This window comes from Oratosquilla oratoria, chromosome 28 (assembly GCF_046742065.1).
Source record: "Oratosquilla oratoria isolate Oo_2021 chromosome 28, ASM4674206v1, whole genome shotgun sequence".
NCBI classification, from domain to species: Eukaryota; Metazoa; Arthropoda; class Malacostraca; order Stomatopoda; family Squillidae; genus Oratosquilla; species Oratosquilla oratoria.
Genome location: NC_134804.1, coordinates 44,208,817 through 44,228,508, shown reverse-complemented (window position 1 = coordinate 44,228,508; position 19,692 = coordinate 44,208,817). Strand labels below are relative to the sequence as shown.

General features: G+C 40.7%; 1 protein-coding gene across 1 annotated transcript in view; it reads left to right on the top strand.

The window, feature by feature from the left end:
- Nucleotides 1-19,692, top strand: part of v (Tryptophan 2,3-dioxygenase vermilion) — a 66,478-nt gene that overhangs the window by 34,684 nt on the left and 12,102 nt on the right. Inside the window, exons 2-3 of the mRNA XM_076211332.1 lie at nucleotides 11,396-11,559; nucleotides 11,913-12,046. Of these exons, the coding sequence (XP_076067447.1) occupies nucleotides 11,396-11,559; nucleotides 11,913-12,046 (298 nt within the window). The remainder of the gene's footprint in view (nucleotides 1-11,395; nucleotides 11,560-11,912; nucleotides 12,047-19,692) is intronic.

The following is a 19,692-nucleotide window of genomic DNA, read 5'->3' as shown; positions in this document are numbered from 1 at the left end:
CTGTTGAAGGTGATGACGTTGTGAAAGACTGGCAGCAAGGATGTTGTCTCTCTGAATTGTGGGATGTTTAAGCGCCATATACCCAACATCCCTTACAAATTCCTGCAGAAATTAGTAAATTTTTTATTGTATTATTACAAAGCCCTCCCCCCCCCAAAAAAAAAAATATATATATATATGTGTGTGTGTGTGTGTGTGTGTGTGTGTGTGTGTGTGTGTGTGTGTGTGTGTGTGTGTGTGTGTGTGTGTGTGTGTGTGTGTGTGTGTGTGTACATATATACATACATAACTTGAGATGGTGTTTGGATCTATCGGCACTCCATTTGATATACGATTGATAGCTACTTAAGTCATAGATTTTTTTTTTTTCTTTTTACAAATTTTACGTGAAATGTGATATGTGAACATCTTACCTGCGAGATGATTTTGAAAAGAACTTTTTGGTTCTAAAATAAATCAAAATGAACATAGGATGATACTGTATCCTTACTGGAGAATCACTTTAATACAAGTTATAAATCTGACGTCCTTTGCAAGCGTAGGGCAAGCATGTCTTTTTTAACGATAATGTAAAGTTCTATTGACATAAAAGCTTTTACAGAAGGATCGGAGATTCAACAAACTTTGGTAATAACACACAAACCGTAAAGCTAGTTATGTACATCGATAATGACGACCCATTCAGATGGATATAATTCTTTTGGCCGGTTTCGTTCAAGGTTTGATTTACAACTGCGCATCAGAATGCGAAGACAATCCAATGTGGCGGGCGTTGGTGGGCCTGCGTTACGCGAGTACGTATTTGGTGGTCAACCGACATGACGCAAGGCAACGGTCAGTTGTAGTAGCAGAACTGATTAATGAAACTCTACCTCCAGGTATCAAAGACCACATTGGCATCAATGGAAATCGAAAAGGACTTGTAGGGAGGGGATGGTAAAGGGGAGACTGAAGGAAGGCAGCAGGAAAAAGGAGAACGGAAGTTGAATTAAACAGTCGCCGCTTTGCCAAATGCGACTGATGAAGACGGAGGTGGTGGGGTGTGGGTGGTGGGGGGGGGGGGGGGGGCGGGGGAGGCCGAAGCTTATGCGTTCCAGCCTGGTTCCTGAAGGTTGAGGATGTGGTAGGGATGTCGTTGGAGGTATGGTGACAAGTATTGATCCATATTATACATAGATATATAAAAATATATATATATACACTATATATATATATATATATATATATATATATATATATATATTATTATTATAATATATATATATATATATATATGTATTATATATATATATATATTATATATATATATATATATATATATTATATATATATATATATATATATATATATATATATAATATATATGTACACACACACACGCGTGCACACACACACACACACACACACACACACACACACACACGCGCACGCACACGTACACACGCGCACGCACACGTACACACGCGCACACACACGGGCACGCACGCACACACACACACACACACACACACACACACACACACACACACATATATATATATGTATATATATATATATATATATATATATATATATATATATATCACAGGTTTTCTCTAAAGACTGATATATTTTTGCATAGTAATAGTAGGACAAATAAAGAGGTGAGGTGGCAAAATGAAAATTTAAGGCTAGAGTAGTGAGTTTATTCAGAACCAAACGTTTCGACCTCTAGGGTCTTCCTCAGTGGACTCTGAGTCCACTGAGGAAGACCACTCTGAAGAAGATTTGTAGTCGAAACGTCAGGAATATAGTGTTCTCGCTCCAACCCGCGTTTCTCTACCACCTTTTCCACCCATCTGTCTTACCTTCATAGCAATACATATATATATATATATATATATATATGTATGTATATATATATATGTATATATATATGTGTATGTGTGTACATACATGCACACGCACACGTACACACAAATACACACACACACACACACACACACATATATATATATATATATATATATATATATATATATATATATATATACATATATATATTTATATGTGTGTGTGTGTATGTATGTATGTATGTATACATGAATATATAGTTATATAAATATGCAAGTAGATAAATAAAGACGCTGGTACGAGAATAGATCAACACATGAATGAATAGAAAGTACCATCGACACTTCCCCCTTCGCCAGTGGTCAGAGGAAAGGAATGTGTGACGTCATGACACCCAGGTCCAACTTACGGTTCCAGTTAGAATGCAAATTGGGGACAAACTCTGGGTGTTAATCACAGAGCGTTTATTATTATTATTATTTTTTTTTTGCATTTGTTTTGTTTTGTTTTGTCTTGTTTTATTTCTAATTTTATTTTATTATATTTTATCTTGTTTAATTTTATTTTAATTCATTGTTTTGTTTGATTTTTTATTCTGTCTTATTCAATTTTCATTTGATTTGATTATTATCTGTGTATCTGTTAATATATTCATTCATTCATTCGTTTATCTATCTGTTTATTTTTGTTCAGGTTCTCTCTTTCTCCCCGCCTCTGCCTCTCTATCTCTCTCTCTCTCTCTCTCTCTCTCTCTCTCTCTCTCTCTCTCTCTCTCTCTCTCTCTCTCTCTCTCTCTCTCTCTCTCTCTCTCTCTCTCTCTCTGACTGGAGCGTGTGACTTAAGTCTTCCCAAGTTTCCTTACTTGTGCTCAAATGTCATGCATCTATTCTTTCTCACCTCTTTATATCTACCCTTTGATGAGGACCACGAATTAATAGCCGTAATATACAGAACCTACAATACTTTTGTTTTTCTTTTACCTTCGGTAGTGGGGTTTAGTTTAATTATTAGGAAAATCTTACGTTTGCCATGAAAGTCTTGGCGAAATGTAGATGCCAACGCCAAAGAAAAAAATTGTAAAACAGTAGAAGCTATAAATCCAAAATGATCTGGAAATTTCAGACCAACTTTCCAGCAGCGTTAGTGGAGGACGGCTTCGGCTAGTTAGAACAAGCGGAGTGTGCTGTACAGTGTAGACCAGGGGTTTCCAAACTGGGGGAAATTTCCCCCTGGGGGGAAATTTGAAGCTACCAGGGGGGAAATAATTATACTACCTACGAACTAAAAAAAATTCAGATGAATTTTCTCATGTCTGAGAGAGAGAGAGAGAGAGAGAGAGAGAGAGAGAGAGAGAGAGAGAGAGAGAGAGAGAGAGAGAGAGAGAGAGAGAGAGAGAGAGAGAGAATGCCTGTTTATCAGTATATATGTACATTTGAAAAATAAATTAGTAAATAGTCACAGTGTGTTTTAACTACTCTTTCCCTCATACACATGAAGGGGGAAATCTGGATGGTTGAACTGGGTGCAGGGGGGAAATGACAGAAAAAAGTTTGGGAACGACTGGTGTGGACAAAACGAAAGAGAAAAGCAACTGGCGAGGAGGAGGCCAGGAGAAGCACTTTACTGTTGACACAATGTTGCGTTAATTGGAGGTTTATCGATGACGATATAAAACTCGAACGAGCAAAGCGTTATGTATTCAATACTCTAAGTCCTTCACTTGGTGCCTTTTCCTGACTTACTCCCCCACATTCTCAGGAAGCTGATTTTGATCTCTAGGTGAATTGGTTTTGCACCTTGTCTAGTTAATCGTTCAAACTCGTCGACTTAATTCAACTTAGAAAGTCCTCTGGAATATAAAACATCTTGAACCAGATTGGATTCCCTTTCAAGCCACCTTTGTGGTTCTATTTTGGTTGACCTAAATGTATAGGGATCTTTTAGTCTTGAAAGCATCACTCTACTATATATTAAAAGAAAAGAGGATCTTATCGACGTTTAAATAATCACTGAGTTTGAGAACAATCTTGACCATACCTGGGAGAATTAAGAACAAATATATGACCACAAAAACTCAAATTGATACCATTTGCCAAGGGTGAAGCACAACCATATATTTGGAGGAAGAAAAAAAAAAAGACAACTGGCGTTACAGGCGTGAACTGGGTCATCTACCAGAAAATGTCTGGAAGCGTCTTTGACCACAAGACGTCCTTCCTGCCGAGGTCCCTCTCCTCCTATTCTTTTTGTCGTCTTCCACGTCTTGACTGCACCTCAGACGGGGCCACGCTGCGAGGCTATTTGTTATTCCTCACCAAATGAAAGTCGCGTACATAAAAAACAGGAAACAAATAAAAAAAGGGAGAAACTAGTACTACAGGTTGGTCTAGGATCGTACGACTGGAGTCTGAGGCCTTATAAGGACGACAGAGATGGCGAAGGAGATCGGGAGAGTAAATTATATATCATCGGGGAAGGAAGAGGAGGAACGGGAGTGATAGTAGTCATTGGGAGGTGAGGAAAGGAGGGAGGGAGGGAGGGAGGGGTGGTTTACTGAAGATAGCAGGAATAGTTAGGGGAAACTGGTAGAGATCATGCTAGATTCCTTTGGCATCCATCGTCATGGAACCAAAGAGCCTTCAATCGACCCTCTTGGGAAGGTCTTCGTTACCAGACCCGTGAAACACGGTAGTGGCGCGAGACTGGCCACAAGGATAGAAACGCTGGTAAGACAAAGTCCAGGACAAGAACGCATCAGACACGTGACGTCAAGGACTTCTTGGGGATCCCTTGAGGGGATTCGCCATCCTGTCACCAAGTTTGTCACATGTTTGGAACTTTGCTGTGGACGCACCGTCCTTCCTCTCAGTGCAGAGTAGCATACAAAGTGATGCGTACTTACAAACATGCACGCACGCACACACACTCACACACACACACAGACACACACACACACACACACACACACACACACACACACACGCAGCTTGGTGGTGTAGTCGTTAGCGTCGAGGGATTGTGACGACGTGGGCCAGAGATCGAGCCTCCTTCGGGGTTTGAAAGCTTGACTAACAATGCAAGTCGTTACTGTCACCTGTGGGTAAGGGGATGTTGTGTGTGTGTGTGTGTGTGTGTGTGTGTGTGTGTGTGTGTGTGTGTGTGTGTGTGTGTGTGTGTGTGTGTGTGTGTGTGTGTGTGTGTGTGTGTGTGTGTGTGTGTGTGTGTGTGTGTGTGTGTGTGTGTGTGTGTGTGTGTGTGTGTGTTTGTATGTGTGTGTGAGGGGTGTAAATAGAGAGAGAGAGAGAGAGAGAGAGAGAGAGAGAGAGAGAGAGAGAGAGAGAGAGAGAGAGAGAGAGAGAGAGAGATAGAATCACAAAACCATTCGCATTCTTGGTACAATTCAGGAAGAAACATATTCACGTAATATCTGTAAATAATCTTTACGTTTTTATGAATCGCCTTATGTGTCCAGCATAAGTGCCTTCCCCATGCTGAAAATGACCATTATCAACATATCCATAAAACATTTTGAGAATAAGAACTAATTATAAAAAACAGACAAAAAAACGTTAATGTGGTCGAGAGAATCATCAGTGACTCACAAGGAAAAACACGAGCCTCAAATAAATAATGTCTTCTTTCTTCCTTTGAGTTCTTGTTCTATCTATTTATCTATTTATCCATTGTTCTATTGCCCTTTTGGTCTATTGCTCTATTGCGCTTTATCTATTTATTTATCTATTAATCTATTCATCTATTTATTGATCTATTCATCTATCTGTTTATATATCTATATATTTATCTGTTTATCTGTTAACATATTCATCTATTTATCTATTCATCAATTTATCTGTTTATATATCTATTTATCTGTCTATCTGTTTATCTGTTTATATATTCATCTATTTATTTTTTTGTTTACTTCTTTATAATATTTTGTTTGTTTCTCTATTGTTATTTATTTATCTACATATCATCCTACATATCTACATCCTGTATTCGCTTATCTATCTAATCAATTCATCCAGTCAACCTTACTGGTGATGGCCACTTTGGGAAACAGGTACTCTAAACACAACTCTCAAACCGTTGTGTGTTTGGAGTATGGATGCAAATCCTACGGGCACGCCGCCTAACGGACAAAACGCTCTACCCTAGACGGTTGCCTAAGGTAGGAGAATGTCTGAATTCTTGGTTTACGATGTTCACTTCATCTATCTCCCTTGGAATCTCATTCGATCCCCCTATGAAAGGCGCGACGCCCAATTTACTCGAGAAATACAGATCCAACCAATATGTGACAGGGGAGATATGTCAATAACAATTAGTCCTTGGAGATAATATTGCACAGAAGAGATGAAGCCGTAGAGGAGGTAAAATAAGTAGAACGGAGAGATAGAAGAAGCATAAAAGTGACCAGCATTATTATTTGAGTTAAAATTAGTCTCCAATCATTAAAGAATCCCGAGTGATTCAGATCGTCGGGATATCACTAAAGTCGCTAAGATATCAACTGCATAAAACATGCAGCCCATACCGCGTACGGGGCAAAGCATCCACGAGAACCAGTCAGACAAGATAGAGGACAAATGCGGAGCCAATCTCTTCATGTTATCTTCCTAAAAGCAGTCAACCTCTTCATTACAGGGTCCCTATTGACAGAAACACCGTTTGGGTTGATCTTCTGTCCGTCCTTTACCTGAGGAGGATTTAACGTTTGTATAAAGCTGAGCTGGGAAGAGAGAAGGCAGGAGATAGATGTGAATGAAGAAGTGGACACGGTTTGGGGGGATTTCTCTTCGTCTTCTCTATTTACACACGAGGGGACGATAAGGGAGGGTTGCCATGCAAGTGATAGATAAAATTGATTGATCAAGATAATTGAGTGCCAAAAGTGGTAGATGAATGTGGGTTGAGCCAGGTACAGTAATATAACCTGACGTTTCGACGACATGTCCTCTTCAAAAACGTCAGAACCTATTAGAGTGATCCTGTGTTATCCTAACCCTTTCCAGTTTGGCATTTGTTGCAGCAGTGGACCAGAACGACAAAAGCTCTAAGTCCTTTCTTCACAAATTGCCATTTATTTTATATTATTTGTTTATTTATTTTTTTATCATTTGTCCGTTTATTATCTTATTACTTGCTTGATTTTCATTTATTATTAGTTATCTGTCAATTTATTATTTACTATTTACCTGTTTGTTTATTATTTGACTATACCTTTGCATTTATTTATTTTATTTATTATTATCTATATCATTATAATTTTTATTTATTTTTTATTTAGCATTATTATAATTTTTTTCCGCATCCGACCTAGTTATGGACCAAAAGGTCTCCTGTCGGCATGCTCCGCCCTTACAATCCTTTGTAAGCTTTTTTCAATACTCTGTGCATCAGCTTCTATAATGGATCTTGAGAGGATATGTCAAGGGACTCTGTAAAATGCCTTGTTTGCATCTATTGTCACAAATAATGTCCAGCCAAGAGGCATTGTCCCCCATAGAAAGCAAATGTTACACAAACGGTTGTTGAAAGGTCGTCACATACCATGCATACTAACATGTATGTTTGAAGTATGTGGTGATATAGTGTTTTTCTTTGGAATATTTTAAATGAATATTCACATAGATCATACATAAAGAATGCTGTCTATATAGCTTTAGGTATTTTATATATATACTTGAGATAAAATGGTATTTTTTCTTTCAAAGTTTTTCAAAAGTTCGTTTAAAGTTCGTATTGCATATTCTACTTAGCATCGCATAGCAAGAGAAATTTTGAATCAAAATTAATTTATTTTGTGACTGTATTTCATTTTACATTAGTAAGTCTCCAATATTGCAGTTATTAAACAAACATACTTTTCACACACCTTCAACAAACGTTTGCTAAAACTACACAACCATTGATTTCTGTGGGTTTCTTGTTGCAGCCTTCCCGTACTTGTTGGATGACGTTCGTGGGCATTGTGTTGGCCTTGTTTTAGCTCATGTTGATTTGGGGAGGGAAGTGTGTGTAATCTAATCCTTAGACCAAACTTCCCATCAGTTTAGATCTAAGGCAGAGGGGAACGATAGGTCTGTAGGGCACTGGGTTGTCTGGGGGGATTGTTTTGTTCTGTATAAGGATAATATACGTTCTTTCCCTGATGGCTGGGTTGCCACTATGCCACCAGGAGGGGTAGAAGGTATCTGTCAAGGTTTTTATTGCTACAGGGACAATTTTTCTTATGAAGTGGGACAACTTGTCCGCGACTTGTGTGTGTGTGTGTGTGTGTGTGTGTGTGTGTGTGTGTGTGTGTGTGTGTGTGTGTGTGTGTGTGTGTGTGTGTGTGTGTGTGTGTGTGTGTGTGTGTGTGTGTGTGTGTGTGTGTGTGTGTGTGTGTGTGTGTGTGTGTGTGTGTGTGTGTGTGTGTGTGTGTGTGTGTGTGTGTGTGTGTGTGTGTGCGCAAGAGTGTGTGTACACTGTATGTTCAGGACGCTTAAAATGAGTTCACTGAATCACCCATGGATCGCAGATGGCGCACAGATGGCGCGTACCATCTCCAGCTGCGGCAGATTACAAACCTCAAAGGCTGAATTAACCGATACTGATGCCGGAGATCCCCAGGGAAGATTCCCGTCATTTTCTTTTCTTCTTCTAATGACACGGGAAACGGATGAATGGCGTGTACGCGCGCGCGCGCACGCGGCCTTGGGGCCAAAACTCACAGGTCACTCAGGCTTTCAGGCCTTTCAGCAGCGTCAGCTGAAGCGAGATCTGTAAGAGTCTTTCATGACTGGAACGTGAGAGGATGAAAGACCTCTCCGGGACCAGTCTTTGACCCAGAATGACCCGTGAAGCCCCGGAGGAAGGTTCTCCGGGTCTCTTGGACCTGAAGAAGACGCCAGAGCGTCTTCAGGAAAGAGGAACAGACTCCTCCCAGAATTTCCTGGAAGTATTCCGGAATATCTGCCATTCGTACGTGCGCGCTCTTGTGTGCGTGCTTGTGTGCGCTCTTGTGTGTGTGCTTGTGTGTGCTTGCGTGTGTGTGCGCGCGCTCTTGTCTGTGTGCTTGTGTGTGCGAGCTTGTGTGTGTGTGTTGTGTGTTCGCGCGCGCTCTTGTGTGTGTGCTTGTGTTTGTGTGTGTGTGCTTGTGTGTGCGTCCTTGTGTGTGTGTGTGTGTTGTGTGTGCGCGCGCGCTCTTGTGTGTGTGCTTGCGTGTGTGTACGCGCGCGCTTTTGTGTGTGTGCTTGTGTGTGCGCGCGCGCTCTTGAGTGTGTGATTGTGTGTGTGTGTGTGTGTGTGTGTGTGTGTGTGTGTGTGTGTGTGTGTGTGTGTGTGTGTGTGTGTGTGTGTGTGTGTGTGTGCGTGCTCTTGTGTGTACTTGTGTGTGCGTGTGTGTGTGTGTGTGTGTGTGTGTGTGTATATGTGTGTGTGTGTGTGTGTGTGTGTGTGTGTGTGTGTGTGTGTGTGCGTGCTCTTGTGTGCGCTTGTGTGTGTGTGTGTGTGTGTGTGTGTGTGTGTGTGTGTGTGTGTGTGTGTGTGTGTGTGTGTGTGTGTGTGTGTGTGTGTGTGTGTGTGTGTGTGTGTGTGTGTGTGTGTGTGTGTGTGTGTGTGTGTGTGTGTATGTGTGTGTGCGTGCTCTTGTGTGTACTTGTGTGTGTGTGTGTGTGTGTGTGAGCGTATGCATACGTGTTCGTGTATATGCATATGTAAATGCGCATGCGTGTGTGTGTGTGTGTGTGTGTGTGTGTGTGTGTGTGTGTGTGTGTGTGTGTGTGTGTGTGTGTGTGTGTGTGTGTGTGTGTGTGCGTGCTCTTGTGTGTTCTTGTGTGTGTGTGTGTGTGTGTGTGTGTGTGTGTGTGTGTGTGTGTGTGTGTGTGTGTGTGTGTGTGTGTGTGTGTGTGTGTGTGAGAGTATGCATACGTGTTAGTGTATATGAATATGTAAATGCGCATGAGTGTGTGTGTGTGTGTGTGTGTGTGTGTGTGTGTGTGTGTGTGTGTGTGTGTGTGTGTGTGTGTGTGTGTGTGTGTGAGCGTATGCATACGTGTTCGTGTATATGCATATGTCAATGCGCATGCGTGTATGTGTGTGTCTATGTGCATGTGTGCATGTGCATATGTGTGTGCATATACGTATATTTGTTGAAAATGCCCCATCATGTGACACCGTTCTTGCTCCATTCATATAATCTCTTCATCTATCCTGACATTCTCATGAAACGCGTGACAATGATGTATCAGATATCATCAAAATTAAGAACAAAAGAAAAAATAAAACTTGCCATATATAAAAAAAATCCTTTCCCCCTTAACAGGGGGCTAAGTCAAAGCATCCATCCACCCTACACCCCTTTGTTTGGCCCCCTTACCCATTTTAGCATCTCGTGGATGAAGAGTCATCCCTCTTTCCCGCCACATCGCTCAGTGATCAGTCGCAGCATCACACATCTGTTGACTCAGGATCTTCGTGACTACTTCACCCCGTCGTTGGGATATTGTCCTCAAGGATAGAAGCGCTGGTTACTAATGAGACTATTCCAAGTCACACCCAAGGGTTTGGGCGTGTCAGGTGATGTCGAACCGTTACATTCCGTTACGTGACGTTACACTCCCCCCACCCGTCACCCTTTATTATGGAGTAACGTTAGTAGCCTCTTGCAAAAAAATCTCTAGACGGCAGCTGGTATGTAAACAAGAAGTACCGTCTGGTATGGAAGGGGAGAGGTCACGACGTGTCAAAACGGGTCATGGCCCCCTTCGCTTTCCACGGGGCGACACGAAGACGATTAAAATCGGCAGCCGGCGGCCGGAATTAGATGTAAAGTGCCACTCGGTGATGAAAGCAAACTAGGTCACCGGATGTGAGTCTAAGCTTCATTCCTCCCGGACTCTCACGTCATCTTGTTTCTCCGTGAGACGATCGTCACTAATTAGTCGGCTCTCCTTCCTCCTCCCCCTCCCCAACCGCCATCGCTGGCGCCGGCCGCGGCAAAAGTAATCGTTTGGTGACAAGACAGCTTCACGCTCGGGGCCTCGCATTTTCTAATTGGGGTCGTTTTCCCCTCTCCCCCTCGTTTATACTCCTCCCGTCCCTCTTCTTTCCTCTCTCCCACTTCTCGTTTTCTTTTCCCTCAATTCCTTTCTTTCACTTCCTTCACTTCCCCCTTTCTTCCCGTGTTCTTTCTTCACCTCTTCCCTTCCCTGGACTTCCTCCATTTTCTGCCCAGGGGAAGTGATACCGGGCATCAGTCTACCTCGTTTTCTGTGGCCTCTGATTGAACCCAAGAACATAGGAAGAACCTATGGGAAAGTCCAACGATCAGTGCCGGAGGTCTTGGGGCCTTGGGTTTCCATAAAAATAATGAGACAACCATTGATTCTCTATCCTCCCCTTCCCCAACACTTTGGCGAGAGGAGATTGTCTATCCGTATAGAAACGTCGGTGAAACACAGTCTAAAGATAACAAGAGCGATAAGGAGAGCCTTCCCTATCCCCCCCTACCAACCCCGAAACCTGATGTCAAATTGACCTTCTGATTTGCGACATCACTTTCTTTCTCTCCTTTCAGCAACTATGAAGATTCCCAGGCAGGGAGGAACATGGTCGAGTTCGGTGGGATTACGTACACGCACTATCTCCATTTGGAAAAGATCCTCGAAGCCCAGGTAATGCGGTCCGAACTGGACGGGAAGACGGTCCACGATGAGCATCTCTTCATCATCATTCACCAAGGTGAGATCCTGGAGGATTTAGAGGTAGGGGGGAATTTATCCTGGGGGGGTTGAGGGAGGGGAAATTAATCCTATAGGGTCATGGGGAGGGAGGAATTTGTCCTAGGGGGTTAGGAGGAGGGGGTAATTGTCTTGGGGGTTAGATATATTTCTGTGTAGAAACAGCGGAACCATTTCAACAACCATTGTTGACATTCGAATGCACTGATGAAGCATTATGACGTCACAGCTCAAGATGTTGCGCATCAAATTCAAACTATTGCTATTGTTTATCTATGCATTATTTCATTTGTAATCGTACAATAATTCTTTGCTTAGAATAATCTTAACTTACTTTTTTGTGTATTTCTCTAGCGTACGAGCTCTGGTTCAAACAAATCATTTACGAGATCGACTCGGTTCGTGAATTCTTTGGCGCCTCGGAGCTGGATGAACACCGAATGTTGGAAGTCGTCAAACGCATGCAGAGAGTTACTCTGATTCTCAAGGTGCGTTCGAGTTTCTCCTTTCAGGTTTCTTTATATAGATATATGCATATATACAGCATATATATATATATATATATATATATATATATATATATATATATAAGTATATTTATATATAGTTAGATATATGTAGATATATATTTGCATAACTGCCTAAGTAAATTCGAATTTTTCTTCTCATATCTTTCTCACGTTTGCATAACTTTCAAAGGAAGTTATCTATTTTTTTTTTCTAAATTATTAATTTTTATGTTTTTATCTATTCAATATCTTTATGAATTAATTCATTTATTCATTTATTAAATTTGTATAATCATCAAGGTAAGTCAAAAGAAAACCTGAGTTCTTTCTCAATTTAGATATCAATGTAACTCCCAATGAAAGCTAATCTTTTCACAGATTTCTTGTTCTTCAAAAATTTTCCCTGAATTTTTGTATATATTCAGATTTTCGCCACAGATTTCTTCCTGATTACTATGTTTGTGTATAAGAAAGCTTGTGAAAAGTTAACGTGGATAATTAGATGTAGACAAAACTCTACGGACAAACACCGCCACAGAAGACATCAACCAGTGTGGTTTACAAATGGAGTGTGAGTGATTGACCATGGTCTTAGATCACGTGTTGGACTTGTGATCGAGAGCTATTTCCCTCTAGGAAAAGAGCTCAGACCTCATATATGACCGATCTCTGGGTAATGCTATGACCTTACACGCACACACACACAACCCTAACTCCCCGTCACGAGAGTTGGAGTAACGACTCGGAACGCAGCTATACTGAAATTATTTCAGCCATAGGCGGGATTCGAACCCGGACCGCCGTGTTGGCGGCCGCGAACTCTAACCACTGCGCGATCGAGTGTGTGTGTGTGTGTGTGTGTGTGTGTGTGTGTGTGTGTGTGTGTGTGTGTGTGTGTGTGTGTGTGTGTGTGTGTGTGTGTGTGTGTGTGTGTGTGTGCGGATAAGTTTTATACAGTCAGTATTTTAGGGCCTTGAGTCACATCCCTACGGACCAGAGTCACGTATATTTATCTTATGAATTGGGACTCTCCCATCATTCTGCTGATACTTTTGTTAATTAAATCTCTCTTTGTAGACCACCTCTTCAGTGTTATATTATCCCCCAATTACAGAAACGTTGATTACTTCCGACAAAACGCTCCCCTAGTTCTACCTACACCACAGAGATTAATGGTAACGAATAATAATTAGAAAAATCAGAAAATATATTTTCTGCTTCTCAAGAGCGTCCCCTCATCCCATCTCATTACGCAGACCAACTACCGTGAAAGTCGTTTAGCTGACGTATCATTGTGCATTTCCCTCCCCAAACTGAATCAAATAATAAGTGATATATAACTAAGGAAATAAACAGATGAATGAATAATTAAATATGTAAACAAATAGATACATAAATAAGCATGCAGAGAAATTAATAAATAGATTAGATTGATAAATGTATAAATGAATAAATGTATCGATGAATAAATAAATGAATAATTGAATAAATCAGTCAATCAATCAATGAACAAATAAATTAATAAACAAATAAACAGGTAAATAGATACACAATTAAATAAAAGATAAATAAATGAGCAAATGCATAAGCAAGTACATGAATAAACAAATAAACAAACAAAATAAGTTGATAGATGTATAGATAAACTAATAAGTAAGTAGACAAAAAATGAATAAGTAGGTAGATAAACAAATAAATAAACATATAGATAAATTACAAGTTTCTTTCTGATCTCTAAAACTGTCGGAGAGAGCCATCTATCATTGCCCAGGAGCATTTGATATATACATTTCGTGTTCGTTCGCTCAAATGCAGAAAATATTGTCATTTACAATTGACAAAATATTTCGGATCGATCAAACTGCTCATCCCTTTATAGTAACGTTATAGTTGGTATAAGATCAAATTTCACCCTGTCCCTCTTTACAACGTCTTGCTGGTAAGTGACAGTGTGATGAACATCCTAAGACAGACGACATTTGATCCTACGACAGTGCAAGTTGCAACAGACCGCGTCGTCTGGTCTCCTATTGAGCATCACAATAGTATTGCTTACTGAAGTAAGGAGAAAAAATGTATATCTCTCTCACTCAACCGGTCTTGCAAGATTGCAAATGAGCTCACAGCATATGCGGTGCATAAGCCTATGCTTGCTGCACGTGTTGTCTGACCTGTACTTAAAGGTACAAGACTTCCTGATTCTAAAGGCAGGATTATACTCTGTACATCATCCCAGTTTTCTTTAGGGAAACTGGTCTGGCGGTTCTGTGGAAAATTCCCCCAGAAGGTCCTGGTGCCAGTAATGACTGGGGAAGACGAGGATGTTGTCAGCATTAACTAGTGCTTCTATCCTTGGGGACAAAATAGCACCGAAGAAGTGGAATCGTAAGGGAGATATATAGGACTGGTAACAGAACGGAGGGACAGTAGAATTACCAAAAATTATCAGGATTTTTTTGATTGATTAGTCTCCAATCATTAAAAGAACGATGAGTGACTGGTCCATAGGGATGTCTCTAAATTTCTTAAATATATTGAATGCATAAAACATAAGAGACAGTGCTCCATTTTGGGTTGGAAGAAGACAAAGCGAAAGAAGAACGGTGCAGGGCCAATGGAGCCATGTTGGGAGAAAACGGAATCGGATTAATGAAAGAAGAAGGGAAGACGAGTTGTTGATATTGTCGTCGTTGTTGTTGTGACTGCTTCTGTTTTTGTTGTTGTTGATGTTATTGTTGTTGTTGATGTTGTTATTGTTGTTGTTGATGTTATTGTTGTTGTTGTTGCTGTTGCTGCTACGGGTTACAGTTTATCTGCACCTCTGTCCTTGAATTATAGCGAGTAAGACAAGAAATTATTTGAAGAAGAGGAGGAGGAAGAGGAGGAGGAGGAGGAGGAGGGTGAGGTCGAAAATAACTATATGGGAAAGGAAGATGATGAGAGGAATGAGAAAGCGGAGAGGAGAAAGTAGAGGAGGAAGGGATAAAATGAAAAAAGTAAAGAAGAAAAAAATGGAAACGAAAGTGGAGAAGGACAAGCAAGGTAGGAAAACGGAAACAAAGAGAAGAAATAAAAACAAAAGAGATGAAAGAGGACAACAGAGAATGAGGAAAAGCGAGATGAAGAAGAAAACAGATAAAAGGAAACAAAAAGGAGAAAAAAATATTAGTAATAAAAAATAGGAGGAAAAAAAGGAGAAATTGGAGAAGGAGAAGAAAGAAATAAGAAGAGGATTGAGAGGTGGTTGGGGAAGGGGAGGCAACAAGAATTGCAAGGAGTGAAGGGTATGTACAGTTGACAGCGTCTGATTCTTTGCGAAGGATGGAGGGGTAGGGAGGGGAGGGGAGAGGGGGGGGCAAAGCCGCCTTGTGAAGGCAACCTGACCCCACATCCCCCCCACCCCCCATCGCCCGAGATCAAGCTGTCTGGTGCATACGGTACCCTGGGTTCGAGTCCGTGGAGGTAACATTTGGGTATTATTTGGACCTACGCCATACAATCCTCTAGTGTCGTTATAATAAGAATAACGATATTGCTGTTATTTTTTATGGTATTGTTGTTTTTGCCATTTTCGTTGTTATTGTTAGTGTTAGCGTTATTGCTGTTGTTATTTTTAATTACTATCATTATTATTATCATCATCATTATCATTATCATCATCGTTATTATCATCACCATTACAACTATCATCATCATCACCGTCATCATTATCATTATCATCATCACCATTACCACTATCATCATCACCGTCATCATTATCATTATCATCATTACCATCATCATCATCATCATCACCGTCATCATCATCATCACCGTCATCATTATCATTATCGTCATTACCATCATCATCATCATCATCATCATCATCATCATCACCATCATCATCATCATCATCATCATCATCACCATTACCATCATCATCGTCGTCGTCATCATCATCGTCGTCGTCGTCATCATCATCATCGTCATCATCATCGTCATTGATGATACATTACCATCATTCATTGTCACCATACACCGGGCCTCCGTCGGAGTCGCTTTACTCACACGCCAACCGACGTCAAGCTCCCATACACCCACCCTCCCCCATCCCAAACACCTCTTAGCAGACTCGATCGATTTCCCTCTTCAGCCATAGATTGTACGGAAGTCCCCAACCTACAGTGCAGAGGAGAATGACCAAAATGATACATAGGCTCAGAAATTTACTTTACGAAGAGAGACTTAGGCACTTTAACTTACACTCTGGAAAGACGCAGAGTGCGGGGGTGATCTAATAGAGGTGTTTAAGTGGATCAAAGGTTTTAACAAGGGTGACGCAAACAAGGTCATCATATTAAGACAACAGGGTAGGACTCGCAGTATTGGATTTAAACTGGACAAATTCAGATTTAAGAAGGAAATAGGTAAGAATTGGTTTACTAATAGGGTGATCAACGAATGGAATAGACTTAGTAACCATGTAGTGAGCGCTGAAACTATCAGTTGTTTTAAGAAACGGTTAGACAGCTTTATGGATGGGGATAACAGGTGGTAATGGACATGGAACTGCCTAGTGTAGGCCTCATGGTCTCTTGCAGTCTCCTTCATTTTTATGTTCTTACATTCGTCTCCTCCAGCGAGGAGATAATCCTGTGAGTGGAATTAAAATCAAGGAAATGAGATTTTTAGGATGAGATGGGTAACTGCATGGGAGCCGGTGTGTGAGTAAAGCAACGACTTAACACACACACACGCACACACACACACACACACACACACACACACACACACACACACACACACACACACACACACACACACACACACACACACACACACACACACACACACACACACACACACACACACACACACACGAAGAACATCTCCTTCGGGAGGGTCGTCATAGTTGACCACGACCCAGACAGGCTAAGAACATCCGGGGGAGTTCGGTGCTCTGGTGTGAGTGAAGGAGTCTGATCGTACTTGAATGGAAATAGAGGATTTTAGGTGACGAGAGAAAGAATGGTGATAAATTGAGAATATTCATAGGAACACAAAAATGTAGGAGACTACAAGTGACCATAAGACCTACACTAGAAAGTTCCATCTCCATTACTACCTTTCAGCCCTATCCATGAAGTTATCAAACCTGTTCTTAAAACAACGGATTGTTTCAGCGTTCACTAAATGGCTACAGAGTCTATTCCATTTGCTAGCAATTCTGTTGGTGAACCATTTCTTCCCCATTTCCTTCTAGAACTTATAGAACCTCGAGAACTAGATTTCGGGTCGACGAAGAGAGCCACAGTAATGATCCCAAGACTCTAGAAGGAAAGGAATATCAAGTAAAACGAGACACGAGAGGTAATATGAGACATGTGGCAGACACTTGTGAAGACTTACAAGACATGAGTGTCACTCACGTAGACGACTCTGTCAACCGCCATCCCCGTGTATGAAGAACGCGCGCACGAACGCATGCATGCACGTGACCCCCATCCGCACGTGGGTTAGAAGTCAAAGGTGTGCGTATTCCTGTAGTAATTCACCATTGAGATGATGCACGTATGCATATCGCACATACTATAATATATATATACTATATGTATATATATATATATATATATATATATATATATATATATATATACTATATGTATATATATATATATATATATATATATATATATATATACTATATGTATATATATATATATATATATATATATATATATATATATACATATATATATATATATATGTGACGTAAGTGGAGTAGAATATACATGAGTCTTAGTCTGAGTTTATTTCTGACTAGTTTCGCAGGTATAAACTAGTCAGGAATAAACTCAGACTAAGACTCCTGTGTTTCCTACTCCACTTATGTCAACCTGTCAGAATGTCTCAACATATATATATATATATATATATATATATATATATATATATATATATATATGTGTGTGTGTGTGTGTGTGTGTGTGTGTATGTGTGTGTGTGTGTGTGTGTGTGTGTGTGTGTGTGTGTGTGTGTGTGTGTGTGTGTGTGTGTGTATCAGTGGTGAAATATTTAATAACACATTTATAAATTACAACTAATACCACAGTCGGAACAGATGAATAGACTGAAGATGGTTTGTCTATATTTTTCGACTGTTAACTGGAGTTTTCTTCAATAGTCTACTACCTACTGAAGAGGACTGCAGCTAGTAGGCGAAATATATGGACAACCTTCTCCAGTCTTTCCTTCTGCTCCGACTGTGGTATTAGTTGAAATTATATATATGTATATATATATATATATATATATATATATATATATATATATTATATATATATATATATATATATACGTTAGATGCGATCACAGCACATTTGCCTCAGCGACAAAATCTACACAATGGTTTGTAAGAGTCTTGAGGAAATTAAGATTCACATCAAATCAAGGGACACCAAATCCCAAATTTGTCTCATCTTTAGAGCAACAATACTTCAATGGCCTCAGAGTAGTAGCTGCATTTTCTCCGCTCCCTTTTGCTAGGAGGGGTGGTGGAGGTGGGGGTGGGTGAGGTGCAGAGGAGGGGGCAATGGCCTGGACGAAATCTCATTTCGCAAAGACTTCTTCCGTGACACACATCTACTTCAACATCATCCTCGTGCTTAGTAGCGCCCGGCCACTCCTATCATTCCAGAAAAAGATAGTGATAAATAGATAAAGGTAATAAGGCAGAGTATTTAATTTAATTTCCGGCTGAGATATGTAGACTGATCTACACTGTCACTATTATCGTGGGGATCAATGTTTGGAACCCTTGGGGTGTGCTTAAGAGGTCGGCGTACGTTGAACTCTGAAAACCCAACGACAGAAGGTCAGTGTGTGAAGACAAGATCAGTCTGTCTTAGGTCTTCCCTCCTCCGCGCTCACTGTGCCAGGAGAAAGGTTTAGTATCCGGAAGACCGCAGAAAAAATAAATAATAATAACTTGTGTCTTCAGCGTTTTGGGGATGCGTATGTGACGCGCGTAGTTGGAGGTTTCTGCATCCTACAAAGAGCTCCTTCAGGTTCTTGATTTCCCTCCTTACGCTACTAAGGACGTACCACCGAGCTCTCCTGGCAGCAAATACACTAAACAGACCAGTGTAACTATTTAAGAAAGGGTCAACGAAGCTAGGATGTAATCTCTTCGCTATCAAGAAAGTCCCTCAAGAATCGTCTGGAGGTTTCGATGATAAACGAAAAGAGAACCATCCAGTAAGGAAGAACCGAACGAGGAAAAAGGTGTGCGTGGGTGAGGTGGCGTTTCCTTGGACTTAGCTAACTAATTTGATTGAGCTTTTTCCCAATAGAGCAACCCTACAGATAAGCCCGATGATCAATCAAGGTGCAGAAATAAGTATGAATGGGAAACTGCCATCAGAAAGTGGTGGTGGTGGTGGTGGTGGTGGTGGTGGTGGTGGTGGTGGTGGTGGTGGTGGTGGTGGTGGTGATGATGATGATGATGATGATGATGATGATGATGATGATGATGATGATGATGATGATGATGATGATGATGATGATGATGATGATGATGATGATGATGATGATGATGATGATTCTGTTTAACGTCGCGAACTTCCCCTATCAGGAGGTTGGGACGG